This window comes from Lepidochelys kempii, chromosome 7 (assembly GCF_965140265.1).
Source record: "Lepidochelys kempii isolate rLepKem1 chromosome 7, rLepKem1.hap2, whole genome shotgun sequence".
NCBI lineage: Eukaryota > Metazoa > Chordata > Testudines > Cheloniidae > Lepidochelys > Lepidochelys kempii.
In genome coordinates this window covers 69,063,978-69,068,367 of record NC_133262.1, presented here as the reverse complement: position 1 = coordinate 69,068,367, position 4,390 = coordinate 69,063,978, and the positions used below count along the sequence as shown (strand labels likewise).

The window sequence follows — 4,390 nt, the reverse complement described above, 5'->3', positions numbered from 1 at the left end:
TGAGTACATAGTTGCATTATTAATTGTATTTAGAAGCTTTCTGCCAATTTTGGTCAAAATTAAACTCTGTTTCTATGAGTTGTGTCCCTTTTTATGACACTTTTGGATTGGATGCTCAATAACATTTAAACATACATGATCTAGAAAAACGGCACCACTTCCAGCATCTACATCCATCCTGGTGATGATCACCAGATATGTGCCTAACTTGTGGTGATATAATTTTTCTTGTTCATAGGTTACCCCTTAGTGTCCCAAATGGGTCCAGGCTGGCATATCATAACTGTAATTAAACATTGCAAATTCTGCTTATAAATGAAACCAGCAGTACAGTGGGGTTGATAGGAATCCTGTAAATTAGTCAGTGCTGTGGTTAAGGGTAACTCTCCTTTTATGGTTAGCAGGTTATCATTGCCTTAATGAAAATCACAAAGGAAGATAGTGCATCATGACTTTATTGATTTTCATTTTCTCATACAGAATAATCACAGAAGTCACAAACTACAATATTGAGAAAACAGATTCTTGTTTGTGGATGAAAGAGAATTCAAAGGACCCTACAGATGTCTGACATTTTAAAGGAAAGGTAGGAGCAAGGATTAAAATTCACAGATAGTGAGGCAGTAGTGGTTGCAACTTGTGCCATTCCAAGCACCGTCCGTGCACATTGCCCTGCAGTTTTCTTCCCCTATGTCACTGGGCTCACCTGCATGCCGGTCGGTATAATTTGGGGCTGTTCCATTCAGGGAACTGACTTCACCTGGAATCCCACGCCCCTCTGTGCCCAGATAGGCACATTTGTTAAATAACCTCACAATACTGAAAACAGCATCATTCTCCTCCTTATTCATGGGAGATGCAATGGAGCCGCCTGCCTGTTTGCATGCTTCCAATGTGGTCTGAAAATTGCCTTCTTGCCGATTGGTAGCAAACATTTTTTTTTCAACTGTCTTTATGGTGCCATCCAAAGTAAGGACTAAAAGTAAAGCAAAAAATCTTGTTAAAATTTTTTGAATCATTTTACACTCTCATGATTGTTACTACACTGGGACTCCCACTTTCTGTATTCTTCTATAATAAACTGACCCTTCTGAATAAAATAAGGAACACAAATTGCAAACTTGACACAACCCTCTCTTCCCCCCACCCCAGATTAAAGAAAGCCAGAACATAGGCTATGTCATTCTATCCTACCAAACCCTGCTCTCTGCTGGATGGAACATCAATGACATGCTAAATTGAATAGGCTATTGCTCCTGTCTAGTGACTTCAGAACAAAGAGAATATAAACTCAAGAAGAGAGGAGAATGGAGGAAGAGAAGGGGAGGAGAATTGATTAGAGATAGTTATAAAACTAGAAAGGAATAGGAGATGGGAAAGAGACGGAAAAGGGAGGAGAAATAGATGAAGATGATGGAAAAGTGGTGGGGGGGGGAGAAATTAAATTTAAAAAGAGACAAAAGGAATGTGAATGGGAGGGGAAGAAATGAAGGAGAGAAGAGAAGAATTTTAAATAAAAAAAAATTCACTTTGCTCCTGAGGCTCCTATCATTTAAAGACTAGTGCACCTACTTAACTTTGCATACACTGAGTAATGGGACTGACTTCTTTGGGACTAGTCACAGTGCATAAAGTTGAGCACATGCATAAATCTTTGCAGGCCCTAGTTAGATATGTCACTTGTCATGACATTTTTGTAGCCACAGATTAACTGTTGTGGCCATGAGGGTCATTCACAGAGTGCAGGTGACCCAGAGAAATTGTGCAATAAGCCACCTCTGGCTGGTTTGCATCAGTGTTTCAACCTATCGCAGTTATCTGGGGCAGGTAGGAGGAACCCTAGTAACTAATTAGATGGCCCACCAGTTAATCTCTTTAACACAATACAGAATGTATCATTGCCCATCCCCAGAGATCCTCTGTGTAAAAAGAATATAAAAATAAATGGAACAAGACTCAGACTATTTTTAAGGTGCTGGTATTTCATGGCTTATTTTTTCCACACTTGTTAATCAAGTTGTGGGTGGGGCAGAAAGCAAAAGCAGACAGATTACCTCTTTCCAGTCTGGCAATTCGATTGTGGAATCCTTTCATGATTTCTTGTAATTTAGGAACATGAGAAGCAATTAGGCCTATGGACAAAAAAAAAAAAAATGTATGCCCTTAAGTTTAAGTATTAAGACCAGGCTTCACCAATAATGTGGAAGTCATTGTGTAAAATTAATAGCAGTTTTCTAAAACACTTGTGACTGTAACATTTGTTTGATTTTCTATGTGAAAGAATTTGATCTCAGTGTGTTAAATGAAGGGCCTTTTCAGACGCTGACCATCCTGATGATAAACAAGGCTCATGGAAACTGCTTTAAGAAGGGAACCACTTATGAAGAATTAAAATTGAGATCTTTGAGTTAGAGTCTTTAATGCCTCACTGGTGCTTTGCATCAGTCCAGTACCAAACCAGGCAAAAGAGGGTTGATCCTAAGATACTGTATGGGCTCCCTGAGATCACTGACGGCTGGTGTAAGATAAACATCCATCAGGCTGTTCCAGTGCTTCCTGGCCACAGCACTAAGCTATTTTTGTAGCACTCACCCCCTTCACTTCCAATCCCCCTGGGACCAGGTTGGTCAGGAGAATCTGGGCTATAATCTGTAATTTTCTACTCTGCATCCTGCTAATGATAAAGGATGGTCTGCGCTCAGGGTATGGTCAGAGAAGTAGATTTTGCTGGGATGAGATACTTGATTACGTGTGGTGGTGGTGGTGGAGCAGAACCAAGTGTAACAGACTTGTAAAGTGGGTGTTGTGTCTCCTTGTAATAATAAAGGAAGGTAGAAGCTTTGGTGCTATTGGTTGTGAATTCAAACCTTGTGGATAACCTTGCAGAAATGTAATTATCTCTTGTCAGCTCGCACAGTGCCAATTAGCTTGATTAAATTAATCTCTTACATTTAAAGTTTGATTGTACTCTGAATAGTGACTCTGTAACGATGGCATTTTGGAGATTCAGGTTTATAGTCTCTCTAGGAGATCTGTATTAAACACATTTTTTTTACAAAGAGAGAGACCTTTTGTTTTCACTTCCCGTGGTGCAAACCCTGAAAGTCAAGCTGCACTCTTTCCTACTGGTACATCATTTCTAAGGTCATGCCTACCAGCAACTGGGAGGGTGTGTCTCAGCGCAGGTAGGCAAGCAAACACACACGAACTCTGCTCAAGTCAGCATGCTAAAAATAGCAGTATGTCTGTGGTCGCATGGCAGCAGCTTGGGCTAGCCACCTTCATTGTACCTAGGACCTCAGAGGGGGTCAGGTGTGGCTACTCGAGTTGGTGTAGATATACCTTAAGTGTGAAGGTTCTGCAGTCCCAGTTATGCCCGCAATGGGTATGTCTACACTTAAAACCTACAGCAGCAAGTCTAAGAGCCCAGGTCTACAGATTCAGACTCATTAACCCCCCCGCCCACCCCTGCCACCGCAAGATTAAATGAACAGATTGGAAAACAATTCCAGATTTTCATTCTTCTGTACGATATGCAGAGATTATGTCTAAATGACAAAAAAAGGGATATTTAAAAACTGAATGAGCTCAATATGTTTGGAACAATCCCTTCAGCCCCGGCATCCCTGTAGACACATTTTGACTGCTTCATAATCACATTCGCTGGTGCCTTTATAGCTTAGGGGGCAGAGTAATATTCTGAAAAACATCGAAGTAACCAAGCACCTCTAACTTTCAATGAGACTCAGGCTTCTAAATGTCTGTCACTTTTGAAAATGGGACAGAAAGTGCAATGAAGTAGAATTCGGTTTATCAGATACAAATAATGAAATACAGCAGAATATCTATACGTCTGGGGTGGGTAACCACTGCAATTACCTCGCAGTCCTGGGAATGCTTTTAAACCAGGCTTTCCTTCTTTCACAGGCAGTCCATTCAGTCCAGGGATTCTGAGAATTCCTTCTTGGAGGTCCCAAGCATGGCACGTCACCAGCAAAAAGGCTATTGCTGTGACTATGTGAAACAGTCGATGCAACATTGTTGGAGGCTAGCTATAAAACAAAGAGTATTTACTACCTGGTGCTGAGTGCTTTTTTTCAAAATTAAAAATGATTGAGAAGAGTGAATTCTTTATTTCAAAATAACATTTTCTGTTTGGGATTGAAATCTTTTTAGCTTAGTCTTTTTTTTTTTCCCCCCAGTGATACTAACATGATTAGTGTAGCCATAAAGTGGTTAGAGTTTGAATGATTGATCATTACAGATGAAACAATTCATCCTTTATAGTCAGCGGTCAAGAGAGCAAAAACCCTTTTTTATAAAGCTGTTGATACACTTGTCACACAAGAAAAAATGAGATAAGTTAAACTTCAGTATTACTTATGCAGCA

At 40.2% G+C, this 4,390-nt stretch overlaps 1 protein-coding gene across 1 annotated transcript; it reads right to left on the bottom strand.

Moving 5' to 3' along the window:
- Positions 1-599: 599 nt before the first annotated feature.
- On the bottom strand, positions 600-4,039 carry LOC140915322 (pulmonary surfactant-associated protein A2-like). Its single transcript, XM_073354908.1, has 3 exons — positions 3,880-4,039; positions 2,055-2,132; positions 600-976 (listed from the first exon to the last, which is right to left on the bottom strand). The coding sequence occupies exons 1-3, from the start codon at positions 4,037-4,039 to the stop codon at positions 600-602; spliced, it is 615 nt and encodes a 204-aa protein (XP_073211009.1).
- Positions 4,040-4,390: the final 351 nt, after the last annotated feature.